The sequence below is a fragment of the Talpa occidentalis genome, unplaced genomic scaffold (assembly GCF_014898055.3).
Source record: "Talpa occidentalis isolate TD23 unplaced genomic scaffold, MPIMG_talOcc4v2.1, whole genome shotgun sequence".
In the NCBI taxonomy this organism is placed as follows: domain Eukaryota; kingdom Metazoa; phylum Chordata; class Mammalia; order Eulipotyphla; family Talpidae; genus Talpa; species Talpa occidentalis.
In genome coordinates this window covers 40,691,936-40,708,945 of record NW_026555331.1, presented here as the reverse complement: position 1 = coordinate 40,708,945, position 17,010 = coordinate 40,691,936, and the positions used below count along the sequence as shown (strand labels likewise).

At 36.0% G+C, this 17,010-nt stretch overlaps 1 protein-coding gene across 1 annotated transcript in view; it reads right to left on the bottom strand.

Annotated features, from left to right (window-relative positions):
- The window catches only part of CNGB3 (cyclic nucleotide gated channel subunit beta 3), a 206,322-nt gene that overhangs the window by 182,110 nt on the left and 7,202 nt on the right, over positions 1-17,010 (bottom strand). Inside the window, exons 2-3 of the mRNA XM_054692121.1 lie at positions 14,143-14,236; positions 10,773-10,873 (exon numbers count right to left, since the gene is read on the bottom strand). Coding sequence (XP_054548096.1) covers positions 10,773-10,783 — 11 coding nt within the window. The 5' untranslated portion in view covers positions 10,784-10,873; positions 14,143-14,236. The remainder of the gene's footprint in view (positions 1-10,772; positions 10,874-14,142; positions 14,237-17,010) is intronic.

Here is a 17,010-nt window from a genome sequence, read left to right as displayed (position 1 = left end):
TTTCATCCATTTTGTTCATTTAAGGTATGTGTCATAATTTTAAAAAGTTATGGATCATGTGTTATCCTCAGAAAGCTCTATCGAAATTGTAACTTAACACATTTACATTTTTTCTAGAAATTTAGTGACTTCATTTTTCTTTAATATTGAACCTTCATAACATTGAGAATTTGTTTCCTACTGTTAACTCATTGATAAGGAAAACATCACTGGGAGGTACTTGACATCCTTCAGTTACACAGCTAGTATATGTCAGAACTAATACAAAAACCACAGCTTTTTGATATCTAGCATTCAATATTTCTTCTAAGAGTTGCAAGAGATGGAATCCATTCTGGCTAGCTTAAGTAAGAAAGGAATTTATTTTACTTTATTTTTTTAAAGATTAATTAATTAATTAATTAATTAATTTATTTATTTATACAAGCACTGGGTACAGTCAGAAGCGTGGGAGAGTGATTGAATTCACTGGAGCCAGAGCAGGGAACAGAACAGGCAGACTGACGAAATACACTGCTGAGGGGAGCAGCGGGTGTGGCAGGAGAGGTCTGTCGCGCCATGTGGGACTCTCGCCTGTGGCCGGGGATTGAACCAGCGCTGCAGAGGCTGCAGGCAGCTTTGCAGCCCAGCGCTCTACCACTGCGCCACCAGGGGAGGCCCAAGAAAGGAATTTATTAATGGAGTTGTTCTAGCTCACAGAATATCTAGGATGGTCACAGAGGGGTTGAGGTGTCCCTAGCCCAACCACACCTGTAAGCTTCTGGAATGAAGGCACTATTAATACTGCTTCTCATTGTTGGTGCTAATTGGAAATGGACACCAGAGTCTCTATAACATGTTATGTTACAGTTTCCCACCAAAGGCAACTGACTGGTATCCTTTATAAAAAAACTTACCAAATACCTTTGCCACCTAACTTGTTGGAAAAACAAATACCTAGTTTGCAGCCTCTATCTTATATTGCTAAATTACAAACCTAAATCCATATTGTGTGTTTGATTTGCAGCATTCAGGCCTCATGGTTGTGCCTTAGGTGCAAAGGATCCTGGGAAGCAGAAAATTGTTTATAAAATAAGTTGTCATATTTCAAGTCCCACTTCAGCCTCTGTCCCTTCTCTTCTGATTTATTGCTTAGTGTTATGTGTTGTTTCTTGGGAACTGAGATATCTGTTGTCTACATAGTTCTTGAAAAAAGAATTTCCTGGCATGCTACTGAAATCAGGTAGTCCTCTCATGCTTTATTATCAGGAGACAAAAAAGAACTTGAATGTATCTGTTAGTGTTGTCTCTAGTATGCAGATGAAGCAAGCAGTACCCACAGTAGAGAATTTTCAAGATGAATAACTTCTCTGAAGTCGTGTTTTTAGAATTCAACATAAACAGTTAATTCACATGGTTCAGTTATTTTCACTCAAAACTAAATATTTGAAAATGTACATCCTATTTAATATACTCTGTTGAACATCCAATGAACTGGGACCTGTGCTGTTCTCTGCACTCACTGAAGTTGGAAGAATGTTTTGTATCTCATAATAAAATTTTCAAGTTATATAGTTTAGTATTCAGAAAGAGGGAGAGAAAGTACAAATGTTCATATTAAAAGTATTTAATTTTGGCAATCTTTTGATGGCATTTTGAACCAAAGTGTATTTACTTGTTGCCAAAAAATAGCTGAACACAGTCATAAAGAAACAAATGCATATATAAAATTAAATAGAAATGATTAATATCTTAGCGCACCCTACTTATATATTGAATTATTGAGTGAAAAAAATATTGACAGTCTACTTGTAAGCCTTAAGCTATACTATAATTTGTAGAGCTACTAAACATGAAATATTTTTGAACCTTACCAAGTCACAATTCAGACATTCATTTGGCACATATAAGTTTCTAGCCTTATATTTATTACTTTGAACAGTTTCATTTATTACTTTGACTACTTCCCTATAAACATGAACAGTTCTTAAAGAATACCGTCTCCAGATACATGAGGACAGAAATAGTATTAATGTAGTAAGAAATTATGATCACCCTTTAGCTTTACTTAATTTTCATGGAAAATCTATTTTGAAATTGAATATATTTTGATTAAAAATAATTATCATCAACTCTATTATCATTTCTAGTATAAAGGTGTTTTAAAGTGGGTGAAACAAAACAAAAAGCAAATCTACTTTTCTTTTGAATTCTAGAGATATATATTTTTGTGCATGGGAGTAATTTGGGAATGAGTCAATTTTGGTCAATTGTACAAATGGACTGCTGAGTCAGTGCAGAGGAAGGGAAGTAGAGGAAACATAAATAAGTTATAAAATGTGACTTAACAAGATCATATACTATTTTTAACATAAAAACCATTACTTTAATAAAGATGCGAAAGCCTTCAGAATGTCCCAGGGAGAAAGTTGATTCAGCAAAAGCAAAGAAAGACTGTATCCAACCAGTCATTTATCCTACATTCAGAGTCATGTCATGCAATATACTTTATTAGTGAGATTCCATTTTTTTGAGCAAGCCTGCTGATGTGGCTTTGGAACTGGCCCATGGCACGATGGTTGTGGCTGTACTCCCATTTTGCAGTCTCTGATGAAAATATTCTGGACACTGAGAGCATCTGTTTGCAAGTGACTAAGGTTGAAGAAAAAGGAGGAGTCTGCATGTTCATAAAATATAATAAGAAGAATATGCTAAAACTGGATAGTTCATATTGGTTTCCACTGGATAGCTCTAGTAGCCATGACAATATGTGATTATAGTAAAACTAGCTAGTTGTTTCTCTGCTTAAGTTTCTGTGGCCAGAAACTTAATCCTCTCATTCAACCCTTATAGCAACCTTGTGAGGATTTTCTTATCCCTACTCAAGAAGTGGGAAACAAATGCTTTAAGAATTAAAAAGTATGCCAGTTGTGATATTGGAAGAAAACCACTGAGTTGGGATTCAAATAAAGTTCCATAATACTGCAGAATTTGGGCCTCCCTGGTGGTGCAAGGGTTAAGATGCAATCTATGAAGCTATCCACAGCCACTGCAGCATGCAACCCACATGGCACAGCAGAACTCTCCTGTCTCGCCTGCTGCTCCCCTCAACAGTGTACTTTGGTTGGTCAATCCACCTATTCTGTTCCCCACTCTGTCTCTGGTGAATCCTCTCACTCCCCACACCTCTGGCCTGTACCCCAGCTCTTGTATGCATAAATAAATCTTTAAAGAAAAAATAAAGACTGCAGAATTCCAGCCCCAAATCGCTGATCTTTATCACTATTTCTTTACCATTCTTTTAAACAATAAATGTATCACTACTCTAGATCTTTAACAGTAGAGAAAAAAAATCAAACAAAATTTATTCTACTTTCAGAACTAAAAAATTAGTCTCTATAAAGAGTATATTACTCTCAATTATATCTGGTGTTGAATATTTATTATTCATTATTTTAATTAACATTTATTGAACAGCTACAATAAATCATGTCCTATGTATGAGAGTCTCCTTCCAAAGGAGATATAGTCTAATAGAGAGACATAAAGACCATGTATAATTTAATGGCAGATACGATAAAGATCTGATTGATTAGAGGATAAAAAACAGTGAAGGTAAAAAGTTCGCACTAATTCGAAAGCAACTATAGAAATGAAGCATCCAGAGGAGGGAGAATTTTGGCAAGCGATAAGAACAAAGAGGTAAGGGAAGAACAGTGGGCTATGGTGGTGGACTATGGGTGATATGGAGGTGGGTGCACTATGGTGGCAACACCTGATAGGGCTACCCTAATTTACCTTAATTAAAAATAAAAAATATATAATAAAAAAGAAATAATTGTTCAGTAGAATGATTTTAGGGGATAGTGGGAACCTTAGCACATTGTTTATACTATCTTCATTACTTACTCCTTGTCTGGGGCCGCAGCGAGCTGTGGGGCAGTAAGAATGCATTATCATTAAGCAAGCAGCCAATGGGACAAAGCAGCCAATGGGATGAATGCATGTGTACAACATGATATGTGCACGAGCCAGGCATGCAGGGAAATTACCAACCAAAAAGAAGCACGGAGCCTGAACATGAGACACAGGCAAAGCGCAGGCACAGCACAGGGTATATAAGGCATGTGCTAGGGGACATAAAGGTCCCCCGTTTTGCAGCTTCTCATCCGGTGTGTCAGCCTCTCATTTAATCCCCAGCCCCTCTTCCGCGAATCCGGCGGGTCGGGACAATTCCTGAGGAGTATGCCATCAAAGTAAAACTAAATAAAATAACAAAAAATATATAGTATTGGTGTTTCCAATGTCACTCTGTGTGCCCAATAGGAAAGAATAGAGAGGGACTTATAATCAATTTGTGACTCAAAGGGAATAGCCATTCAACAAAAGAGAAGCCTCTGAAGATTCTTTCAGGTTTGCACTCACATAGTGCATAATAGAGCCGTCAAGAATAAGTAAACCCTCACTTCAGTCCTTCCTGAAATCACCTCAGTATTCTAACATTTACTATTTGAAAAGAATGGCATGTTTAGGCTGTGAACTTAATTTTAGATGGCAAGGAAACAAAAAATTTAAGCTAGACATTGCCATAAAACCAAATAATGGATTTATTTTTTAAATTGACCTGACGAACATTGCATTATAAAATGTCTCAGGTGTACATCATTAAAAATCATTACATTAAATTCATCACTAAAAGTCCAATTCTATCCTTCACCATACAGTTGATCCCCATTAACTTCTGAGTGAATTACCTTTTAAAATCTCTAAGCACTTTGGGAAATATGTTTTTCTATTATAAAATCACTTTTGGACCGGAGGGAATTAAATATTTAATGTACCTTAGAATTATAGTTACAAATCTTCATGTAGTCCTAGTTATGCTCTCTGAACTGTATCCCCCAGCTATATAAAATAATTTATTTGTTTTAAAAGTGAAAAATGTTTCTGGATTACAATGGCAAATCTCATTTCATTTCTCACTTACAATTGCTTGCATATTCATTAATGTACTGTTGTTGTTTTTCAGTGAAGATGTTATTGTATTGTCAAAATTATTTCAGGGTTCTTAGTAGGTAAATAATAGGTAAAGGATGATAAAATTTGCCCAGTGTTATCAAATTCAAATTTTTCTAGTATATAATTACTTATGTTTTAAAGAAATCAGAAAATGCTTTAAATGTCTGTCTTTCCCCTTTTTCAATTTATTTGGGTTAAACTTGTACAGTGACTCTAGTGATATTCTTCACAAGTACATACATTATACACTCACTTCCTTTACTCATATCCTTTTTGCCTTTTATCTATAATATGGGAGTTTTCAGTTGGCTAAAATAAATTCCTACCTTATTAGTACTATTTAAACAGGTACATAAAATGTATGAAAATTATATAAATGAAAATATTTTAAGGCTATTGTCACAGCTGAAGCTTTCATTGCTATACTATAATTGAATATGTCTGCTTATCTTAGGAAAGAAGAAATTAAATAGGGCAGTGGTAAAAGGGATAATTCATGTTAAAATTTCTCAGGTTATTTGTATTTGTAGTCTAGAAATACAGGACAGTTATCTTCTTAGTGATGGATCTAGGAAATCTAACTTCTAATCCCAATTCCTCTACTTACAGTAAGTCAGTTGGACAAATCACTCAACTACTGAGCCTCAGTTATTTTACATCAGTGGAATGTCATCAATTATAAATGAAATTTGCTTCAGATTAGCTATGAAGGGCAAATGGGATAATATTGGTGGGAGTGCTCCATAAACTGTAAAGTGTTACCTGTGTGTGAAACTATATTGCTATGTTATTTACTAAAGGTTGATTGACAGTTTTGAGTCCTTGAGAACATAGCTACTTCAGATGAGTTTTGGGTAAATGAAATAGAAATAGTCATTGTATATTATGTGCCATACATTGTTTTGTGGACTGGGAGCATAATAAGGAATAAAATATACTTTCCAAGATTTTAGGCAAGATGCTATATTCCTAATTGCCTTTAAAGGATTGGAAGTCATTCTCTTGTCCTATAGTGGTCCTCCAGAGAGAGTGGATTAGTCCAATTAGGGTTAGGCCTTTGAAGGTAAAGGTAGCAGTCTGTCCTTATCATCTCAGAACTGTTATTTTCCCAGAGAACAGTAAACATTCTACATTTTCCTGTGGCTCTGTTTTGTACCTGACCTGGTTGTTTGGTTTGCAATGAATTTTGGTCTCTTGATTTCAGTATTATTTCTTCATGCCTTATCTGCTTTTGATTCTTTCTGTTGTCTGCTGAGTGCTTTTGTCTATGAATTGTCTGACTTTAATCAACAACAAAGTCAGTCAATTTGTTCCAATTTATACCATGACGGAATTTTACAACCAGGCCCCACCCCAATAATCCTAAGGATCTAACCTTGTTCCCAATCTTAACATAATCAGAGACTTGACAGTTCACTCTTACTTTTCCCTTAGGAGTGTTTATCTCAGCAGCTTAATTTTTGAAATAAAGCATCAGACTACCAAAAGGAAAATTGTAATCATGGGCATAACCACACTCATGCATTTAGGAAGAGGTAGTGATGATTCCTTGAATACTCAATTGCAATTTGATTTTCTCCATTTTTTTATGAAGTTGTAGGAATGCTATTTTAAAAGCACACATTTAGCAAAAAACAAGATTATGAGACAGAGTCATAGTATATCTCTTCTATTCAACCTCATTTTTCTGAAACTCAAATGCTTATTTGCATTTTTTCTATGTTTATATTCATCTGTGAAAAAAATTTTATAGTAATTGGTTTAGGAAATACTTCCCTTATCAGATTCCGTGGGGACATGCCTCACCATCCATGAACAATAGCTTCTTCATCTTAACAAATCTATTTCCAATTTTCACTCTTATGTGAAAAATGTGTGGAATTGAAAGAAATCTACTCTGCCTTTCGAGATCAGAATTGTATGTTTCGAGCACTGTTAAATAAACAAAAGAAAGAGATTTCACAGATTTCAAGTAATGGCTATAACTGATACTCCAAGGTAATTAGAGCTGTCACTTTCTTGGATCTTTATTCCAACAGTAGTCATAGGAGCTATCATAAAATCAAAGATTTTTTCAGTGTAGCAGTTCCTCAAATAACATCTCATTCATTGTCATTTTGTTATAACATTTATCAAGGAAAAAAAGGACCACATTCCCCCCAAGTCTGTGTGGGTTTTTTTTTGGGGGGGTGCTCCAATTTCCTCCCACATTCAAAACATGTGAACCTTAGGTTCATAAGCATGTCTGTTGTCCCAGTTTGAGTGAGTACAGGTATGCATATGAGTGCTGCCTGTATGAAATGTTCCTTGTCTAGGTTGGGTCCCACTTTGGGCCAACCTAAGCTCAGGCCATGCATGACCCTAAACTAGAATAATGGGTTGGAAAATGAATCAAGGAATGAATACAAATTGTTTAATAATAGAAGTGTTTTGGATCTAAATTTAGAAGTTTGGTGTTATTTTTATGACCAGAAATATATCATATCACCAGAAATATATCACTTAGCCTATTATAAAATTTGCTTCATTTTATGTTGTTTTGTTTAATAGTGCAGTTTCCAAGAACTTATCAATGGTGTTAAGTAGGGCATATTGTATTGTCTTTGGACAAAGGATAAGGAATCATGTCAATCTATGCCTGCCCCAGTACAGGTACACAAAGACGAGTGTGGATGTGTTTGTAATAAGTTGCTTTAGAACTCTTGGGTTCCTTTCTGATTGCTCATGTCTTGTACTGGTTAATGATTCTTTTTGTCTTGTTTGTATCCTTATTATGCAGACAGACTTTCTTCTTGGGGCCCCATTCCCTGGTGATCTGTTTATCTTGTAAGTTCCTTGGTTCCTCTACCTCATTCACTGGCTAGGATTTCCAGTGACTAATCTGGTCTATGCTTGAAGAATCATCTTACTGTCATGGGTTGATTAAAGATGCTTCAGTCAGTGACAGATGGCATATATGACAGTGTTCCAGTAGGCTCTACCATATATCCTAGGTGTGTAGTAGACTAGGTTTGTGTAATTATACTAGATGACATTCACACAATGAAATAGCCCATTGACACATTTCTTAGATCCTGTTAAGTCACTGTATAATCCTCCCTGAATTGAACTAGGAAAAAAGAATGATTGATCAGGTTCAATATTATCCCTCTCTCTATAACATTTCAGTTCTGAGTTAGGTACTTCTTGGGTATGTCTTTATACTCAAGATATTCTAGTGCTAAAGAACACTGCTATGCCTCTTCAATCAATTGGCCACTAAGTAGTAATTTTAAAACTGTTAACCTCATGAAATGATCATCTCTTTTTACTTAAAATTGTAAGCTGGTTGAATTCTAGTTGCTTCAGCTGTCTGTTCCAATGTTTTCAACTCATTTTGAAATTTGCTTTTATTTTTGGGAGTGTAATTTAGGTAATCACTTAAAGGATTAATTGCCTTAGGAAAGAAAAAAAAATACAGAAACTTCACTTTGATGAAAACCCAAATTCAAGGGCCAAAGTTTATTGGTGGTTTTTGTTTTTTAACTTTTTATGAATAGATAGATATGACTGGATCTTAACAGCAATTCCAGACAGATTTGACAATTTACCAGGAGACTGCAGAATGACTTTGATGCTTTTGAAAATGTAGCTAAGAACAGACATCTCAACTAGGGTCATCATCAGTCAACTGTTCAGCTTGACAGTCTTTTTCAATGTTTAGTCAAGACTCCACTGGAGTAATTTTTTTTCCTTTGAAGAATCTTTATGATATTTCCCCCAGAGCACCTGCTTTTAAGACTTAAAAATAGATATGACATTCTAAATTTGGGACTCAAAACATGTTTTAAACTTGATTTCAGTCCAATAATTTAATGTGAAAGAAGTGAGTATAACATTGAGAATCTCTTTTAAGGGTTTTAAATGATTCATATACCACTAATACATTGTTGACAATGACTGATGATAACCCCACTTATTTTCTTCTTGCCATGTAGCTCTTTCAAAGTACTTTATGACCATCATCATAATTGTGCTCAAGAAACTGATACCTAATTATAAGCAATTGAATATAGAACTTTTAAAAGCAAGTGATCCAATGAGATACCACCTTAAACCAATAAGAATGGCACATATCAAACGAACTAGCAACAGCAAATGTTGGCAAGGATGTGATGAAAAAGGAACTCTCCTACATTGCTGGTGAGAATGCAAACTGGCGCAACCAGTATGGAAAGCTGTCTGGAGGTTCCTCAGTCTACTAAAAATGGAGCTACCATATGACCCAGCAATTCCACTCCTAGAAATATATCCAAAGGACAAACAAACATTGATTCAAAAGAATACCTGTACCCCTGTGTTTATTACAGCACTATTCATAATAGGTAAAATCTGGAAACAACCCCAATGCCCCAAAATAGATGACTTGATCAGAAGATGTCATATATATACACAATGGAATGCTATTCAGCAATCAAAAAAGATAATCTAATGCCATTCACAGCAACATGGATGGAGCTAGAAGGAACTAAGCTTAGTGAAATAAATCAGAAGGAAAAAGAAAAATATCGGATGGTTTCACTTATAAGACGAATATAAGGGAACCAAATAAAACATCAGGGAAAAATAATAACAATACAAAACACAACACAACAAAACAAAAACAAACAATTATAAGCCAGAGACATCCTCCAGGGGAGGAGGAGGGAAAGGGATCAGAGGTGGGAGGGAGGAGCACAGGGGACTGAGGTGATGGTGCACAGGTGCATTGGCAGAGGAAATTCTGTGGGGACTACACCTGAAGGGGAAAAAAGGAAACATTGTTTAAAAATGAATAATGATGTAAAATATAAATAAATAAATAAAATAAATAAAAGCAAGTGATCTTTTATCGGCAAATGAAAGTCAATTGGTACAGGTTATTTTAACACATGTGCACTGCAATAGGATAATAGTGGTAAGTGAAAGTTTCTTCTTTCATGTTGTTGTGAAACCACTAGCGTGTAAGTAGAAGGCAGCACATTTTTAGTACACAATTTATTTTAATTGCCCAGGAAAGAAGTAGCTCAAGTTTAAAGATAAATTACATAATTCCGATTGAGGAAATATAACACAACATTATCTAAATCAGTTGAATTTGCAAGCAGCACCTGGTACAACAGTCCATATGTGTTGAAGTTCCTTTTAAATAAATTTCCAATTGAATCAAAAATAAAAAATTCTTATTTAATCAGAGAAATAATTTATTTACATAAATTATAATGAAAATCACTCCAATCAGAAACTTAAAAAATAATATCTGTAAGACTTTAAGAAAGCTTTAAAAATTTTAGAAAAACCGGTAAGTTCAGAACACACGGTAATAGCAGTACTTTGAAAGACAGACTCCATCAAGTATAATGAAATGCAGCAAGAATTTTGGTGAGATTTTAGGCTATTTAGGCAAACTTTCTCAAACAACCATCCAGTCACTTGAAATGATGATAATATATAATCTATCACACACACCCACTTATACTTATTTCTCGATCTCTCTCACACACATTTGTACACACGTTTATCTATCTCTGTGTATGGTGATATGGCATATCTATATATCTCTATATTAACAATATAAAAATGATGTGTATGTGTGCATGTGTATATATGTATATATAGTAATATGTATATGCACATATATGTATATATAGTATATATGTATATGCACATATATGTATATACACATACATACATATATATATATACACACACACACACACACACACACAGAAGAGAGAGGGAGAGAGACACATTACCTGAGTGACATTATACATGTCAGTCCTTGGACGTGAGCTGCCCCCACAAGGAGGACCCTTGGAAGAGGCAGCCTTCTCTGGAGCTGAGACTGAACCTATTGCTGGGGCAAAAAAATCATCCATGAAAGAGGACTCTGGCAGTTTGTTTCCTTGTTCATAATACTATTCTAATAAACCAGTTGAATTGGTATTCTTGGACAATGCTGATTGGAAGGTGAGATATTTTCACATTTACAGAAGATAGAAGTCAGTGACATAAAATTTAAAAACAGTCAAAATAAAAAAAAATTCTCCCAAATTAAGGTATTAAAGTTCATTTAATAGATTCTGATAGTATTGCATTCTTTAATAGTTTGTAAAGCACTATTATGGTATTGTAATATAATAACTGAAATTATTTATTTATTTATTTTTAAAGATTTATTTATACAAGCACTGGGTACAGTCAGAAGCGCAGGAGGATGAGAGAATTCATCAGAGCCAGAGCAGGGAAGAGAATAGGCTTACCGATGAAATACACTGCTGAGGGGAGCAGCGGGCGCGGCAGAAGTCTGTCGTGCCATGTGAGACCCTCGCAGGTGGCAGGGGATCGAACCAGTGCTGAGAGGCTGCAGGCAGCTTCGCAGCCCAGCGCTCAACTGCTGCATCTCCAGGGGAGGCCCAATAATTGAAATTCTTAATGATAATCCTGAAGCAACAAGTCATTGGCCCCACCAATCTATTTTCGCAACTTCTGTTTTATTTATATATTATTTTTTTTAGAAGTAGCTCACTAAAGTGATAAAAAAAAACTGTTTTGGTGCTTAAAATATTTCAAGTTTAGTTGTAGAAAAATATTTATTGGTCTTGCTGTATTCTTACTATACTGCTTTCTTATCTAGCTATGGGCAAGGTGGGGAACAGCAAGAATGGGTAGTGTCCACACGCACAGAATCAGATCACACTGTGTGGTATGATCTTAAAGTGGGAGAATAAGGAGGGATTGGGGTCAAAATAAGGGGGTTACAATTGTAAGGGGAATATAAAAATAAAATTGAAAAAAGAAAAAATGTATTAAAAAAAAGTGGGAGAATAAGGACAAAGCTGGGAGAGTGAATCCACAATTGAACTATTTGTAAAGGGGACAACTTGAGGGTGGCAGCCAATTTGGGGATTAAAAAAAAAAGTGAGAGCAGGTAGGACTTATGAACAAGAGTTACTAGAACACATGCATATAAGGCAACCAAGGAATTTGCAAGGTGGAAGAGGAATGCTTATGGTGTTTTTAGTGCAGTTTACAAACTGACCTAAAGAGGGTGGCATAGAATGAAAAATACATTGTAAAGAGGCGAATGATGCTACATAATGAAGCATGAATAGTGTGTTAGTTTCCTGTAACGATATACCTAAAACTGAATGGCTTAAAACAATAGAAATTTGTCTCACAGTTCTAGATGCTACAATCTGAAATTGAGGTGTCGCTAAGATATTTTCTCTCTGCTCTAAGGGAGAATCCTTCCTTGCCTCTCCTAGCCACTGGTGTTTTGGCAGTCCTTTGCATTCTTGAACAGCATTCTAATCACAATGCTATCTTTTCCCTTTATGTTTTTCATATCAACTTCTCCCTATGAATGTTCAAATTTCTCCCCTTTTTAAGGACACTATTCACATTTGATTAGAGTCCACCCAAATAACCTAATTTTAACTTGATTACCTCCATAAGGATTTTTTTTTTTTTTTTTTACAAATAATACCACATTTGAAGTGCTGGTAATTAGAACTTTAGTGTATCAATTTTGAGAGACATAGTTCAACCCATAATAGTTTATCATCAATCCTCACTATTCTCATTAATCCTAACATGTTAAATTTCACAGGATTCTTAGGTTTTGTCATTGTATTATCTATCACCCTTAATTTTTGATATATATTTTTTCTTTTATAGAATTTTTATGAAGCTTGGAAGAACAGTTTTGCAGTTGGTATGCAAATACTATTTTGAACTATATTGTTGCTCCTTTCTATTGAATATATTTTGGATGGTTATCTGGTCAATTGTCAGTATTCTTAGGGAGACTGCTTAGAGGAAAAGTGTAAATCAGATAAGTTAAGTGATGGAAAATGAGTTGATGAGGTGGATTTGAATTGTGTCACTGTGTAAACTCAAATTTCTACAAAACATCCTTTTCTTCTAAATAATCTCCTAGTGGTTCTGCTTCTCTGATCAAACTGACTGACACAGTTAATAGAGGAAGCAGCAGTTCAAGCTCTGAAAAACAGCTAGGATTTTTTCTTTTTTCGATCCAAGCCATCAAAAAAGTGAATCATGCACAATTTTGAAGAACAATGTGATATAGCACAGAAAATAGATAAAGCATCAAAATTGGTGTGATCCAGATTAGGTGTTTCAGTGAGATTTGCTTGATAGTTGTCCCTCTCTATTATTTGACCTATTAATTTGTTTCAATTAAGTAATTTGTCATTGCCTATAAATCTGTTCTGTTTGTAGCAGATATTATGTAACAAAATAAGGATTAACAAAAATACTCAAATGGACAGTTTACTAATGTATGAACTCATATGCATATATATTGTTTTTGTTCAAGAACATTGTGTCTTACAAGCACTAAAGTGCAGTTTTAAACACTAGCAACCATCAAACAAACAAAAGAAAAAAAACCTGGAAAATTGTGACTGGTAACAAATTTTCCTTCTGAAAAGGAAATAATATGACTAAAATTCTCTAGAGAAAAAAATGCACAACAATGGATATTTACCTAAATAATGTTTTATGCCAAAAATAGGACGATTTATATAATATTACAAGCCATTTCAGAAGTTGCTATAGGACACCTCGTGCAGATAGTGTACTGTGTGGTACATATTATAGTGATTTGTGGAAGTGTAGAGTGGAAGACGAGGGCAATAAAGAAGGAAGAATAATGTTCTTCCTTGACTCATTGGGGAAAAGCTTGGCTCAGCATATGTCCTCAGGCAACTTTGAATAGTACAATGTATTGAAGTTCAAGTCTCTAAAATGTCAAACCTAAATGACAAAATCAGGATTACAAGCAGCTCATTTGATGTTGGGTATGGTATCTTCATGAGTCACACATGGTGTGGTTAACTGGTAAGCACAAGTTATTGAGTGAAGTGGGAAATAATATTTATTCATTTTAAAAATGAGGGAAAAAACACTAAGCATAAGGAATAGCTTGACTGCAAAAAGAATATGTAATCTGGACTTCAGTCATCAGTCTTACTGATTTATAATGTGACCTTCAGAAAATTGAACCTAGATTGGATGAAGTAAGGAGTCCAATTCTGTCTGCTGCACCAGTGGAAAAGAGAATCATATGTCAAGGAAACAGAAGACACTAGGTGATTTCACCTGTAGAAGGAGAAAATGCTTCATGCCATTTCTAAGAGTTCTATGAATGTTGCCATGTCTGCATTTCCCTCCTCTGGTCATATAACACCACAGGCTAGAAAGGAATGGACAGGGTTGGATAAGTAATCATGTGCTGTACACAGCTATGCTTCTAAATGCTTCTGTAAACAGTTATGAATATAGTCAAATGAACCTTTGAGAACATCTAAGAGTTCTATGAATGTTGCCATGTCTTCATTTCCCTCCTCTGGTCATATAACACCACAGAGAAGAAGAGAAAAGGACATTATAATTATTATTATTTTTTCTTTTTAGAACAGAGAAGGCATGGTTCAATGTTCCTGGGTTTAAAGTAGATAAAGGACTTTTAATTTAAAAGAATTTTGAGAACCAGCAGAGCAAAATTTTGTGACTTCAAAGTAATGAATCTGGAGACAAGTCAAGAGAAAAAAATAGATTGTACACCTAAGGAATAAATGCCAGCCAGTATTCATAGCATAAAAGAACAGTCAGAATTGAACCAACAGGCTGACTCCTAGAGGTACATTTCAGTGACTGAAAGAGCTAGGAAATTTTCATCATCAACCAGATGATGAAATTTGCAAAATGGGAATAAACACCAGTTTGAGTTTCATAGAGTTTTTTGAGGATCAAATTAGGTAGGGAATAATGCACGGAAATCACTTAGCTTGGCAATTAGAATATAGTACGCAAGTGTGAATAGTCATTTGATTATTTCAATGCTAAGAATAGAAATTCGAATAGACGTCTTCTCTCATCGTGTTATTATTTATTTATTTATTTATCTATTTATTTATTTATTTGTGGGACCCTCGCAGGTGGCCAGGGATCGAACCAGTGCAGCAGAGGCTGCGGGCAGCCTCGTAGCCCAGCGATCAACCGCTGCGCCACCAGGGGAGGCCCTCATCATGTTATTGAGGTAAATCTTGACCAGATAAACTCAAAGTGCTCTTGTGTGTGGAAAACAAATGGGTTTGTGATTTTCAGAGTGAATTTTGAGCAAACATTAAACTATATTAGGGTACTTCATAATCTAGTAAAATGTGGCTTAACATGCTACCCTGATTAAAATTCTTGGTAATGTAAACATTTTGTACTTTTATGCTATCTTCAATAAAAAGACTCCATCTGTTTTTAAGTGCCTATAAAGGGAAATAATTTTAAAGTCAATAAGAGAAGACATTTTTAAAGTTTTGTGATATATTGAAATCACTTCAACAATTTTATCTGAAAGCCATCACAAGAATTGCTAATGCCATCAAGTCTGACAAGGATTTTTATCTCAGTAGTTTTCCAGACTACATACTTATTATAATGTTTAATTATTTCCTTGAACACTTGATTTCATTTAAGATGTTTTTCATTTACAGTCATCAACAGTTGATAACATCTTGATCATTTTAAACAGCCATTCTCCAGTATAAGTATGCTCTGCCTTTTTCTGATTAATCCTTATATTTATTATAAAAAAAGATGACATGAAATACTAAGTTGATACCATTGGCTAAGGCTATTAAAAGTCATTTAAGAAATATAGTAAGAGCCAAATAAGGGATAAGGAAAAAAACCTAAATATAATAAAGTGAAAATCAGTATCAACAGGCAACTATAAACCAGAGACATACTATGGGTTGGAGGGTTGGCGGGGAGAAGGGAGTAACATCAAAACAAGGGTGGTGGGAATTTTACAGGGACTATAACCAAGATTAAAATGCATACATTTACAAAATGAAAAATGATGTAAAAAATATATAAAATAAAAAATAAAAAACCAAAAAGAAATATAGTATATTTGTATTTTAAAGAAAACATTTGTCTGATATTTATCTTTTGAGAAATACTCTCATTTAAAAAATTCAAATAGGCGGGGGGGGGGCGGAGCAACATGGCGGCGAGGAGACGCTGCGAGTAAGATCTCCCATTAAAAAAAGTTAATAGGGAGGAAAAGCGGCAGGTCCCAGTGAGAACTGGGACACAGAAGATTAACGGACGACTCCAGGAAAGTACCCGAAGAAGAAGAAAGTTGCCATAAAAGAGGACTAGAAGGGAGGAAAGCGCAGAACCCTGCTCCCCTCCCCCACCCACAGAGTCGGCACTCTCCGACCAGCAGAGAGGAGGAAAACAACAAACCAAAACGACCAACAAGAACAAACTATGCAGCAAGCGGGACTGTGAGTGGAAAGGAACTATTTCAGCCACCACACCCCGTGAACGGGAGCTGTGGAGAACCCTGCAGGATTCGCCACGGCGGTGAGCGAATGGCTCCGGGCGCCATTAGAGAACAAAGAGACTCTGGAGGAGACCTGCACACAGCCCCGGGCCGGCCGGTAAGCTTGAGTGGAAAAGCCGCGCACTTGGCGCGCTTGAAAAGCAAACGCAGACCGGGATTGCGGCTGCCCAGGTCCCCGCGCCTGCGACCTAGGCTTGCGGGGAGGCGCGCGGAGGCCCTCACTGAGGTGAAAGTCCCTCACTGAGTAAGCAGGAACCAGGTGCCCAGGCACGGGAGCGGGGTGCAAAAGGCGCCATTCCCTTGCCACTGAACTGGGCTATAGCCCACGTCCTGGACCTGAGGGCTTTGAACTAAGACCCGGGGCATGAAGTTCGGGGCGTGGGTTCTCCACGATGGTGGGGCACAAGGCAGACACAGCACCCCAAAGCCGTTGAGGTTTACCCTACCATTCCTGCTCTGTTCCCTGTCCCACGGGGTGGGGAGCGCGAAAAACAGCCCCCCAAGGACAATAGGAGAGATCTCTGGCGCCACCTAGCGACCAGAAAAGAAGTCACTAACACCCCATAGAACAGGGAAATTTCTTAAGTCTGCTTGAAAAGGGCAGAAGGCTCCCGGAG